The 620-nt window shown below is 57.6% G+C and overlaps 1 protein-coding gene across 1 annotated transcript in view; it reads left to right on the forward strand.

The window, feature by feature from the left end:
• The first annotated feature begins 282 nt into the window (after positions 1–282).
• Positions 283–620, forward strand: part of SEC22B (SEC22 vesicle trafficking protein homolog B (S. cerevisiae)) — a 7,112-nt gene continuing 6,774 nt past the window's right edge. The window contains exon 1 of the mRNA XM_009320692.1: positions 283–309. Within this exon, the coding sequence (XP_009318967.1) occupies positions 283–309 (27 nt within the window). The remainder of the gene's footprint in view (positions 310–620) is intronic.

Consider the following 620-nt stretch of genomic DNA (forward strand, 5'->3'; position numbering starts at 1 on the left):
ATTCATCTTTGGCACGTTTAAATCCTCAAAGGCGTTCTGTTAAAGCCAGACCTGAAAAGCACAAATTTTATAAAAACTAAAAGGGATCCCTCCCATGCCAGCTAAAAAAAGCGCAGGCAGGGATGCATCCGCGTGTTTATACACACACACCAGAGGCGGGGAGAGATTCGAGACCGGGAGCGGGTGAAAAACCAGCAGAAGAGAAACCGATGCCCACCCCGGGGCAACTGACGTGGGGCATTTACCAGGCAAAGGCCCCGTTAACAGGACACCCCAGACGGGATGGTGGGGCACGGGGAGCACGACCCGGTGCGAGAAGGAGCTGGACACCCCAAACCCCGCCACCAACACACACCCCAAGCCAGGGTTTTTTTTGGGGGGCACTCAAACGCATGGGGGGGGGCCCATAGGGTGACCCCCTGACAGACCTGGTGCAGAGAGCAGCACCCCCTCCCTTTTTAGGGTCGGGGGGTGCCTTCACACAGCCCCTGAAACCCCCACCCAGCCCAAAACCCATTGAAGGGGTAGGGGGAACCCTGCCCATCACTGTGGTAACGGTGTGTGTGTGGGGGGGACACCCCAAAATGGAGGAAAGGAACCCTAAAACCGAAGGAAGGGCC

Source organism: Pygoscelis adeliae, unplaced genomic scaffold (genome assembly GCF_000699105.1).
Source record: "Pygoscelis adeliae isolate BGI_AS28 unplaced genomic scaffold, ASM69910v1 Scaffold402, whole genome shotgun sequence".
NCBI lineage: Eukaryota > Metazoa > Chordata > Aves > Sphenisciformes > Spheniscidae > Pygoscelis > Pygoscelis adeliae.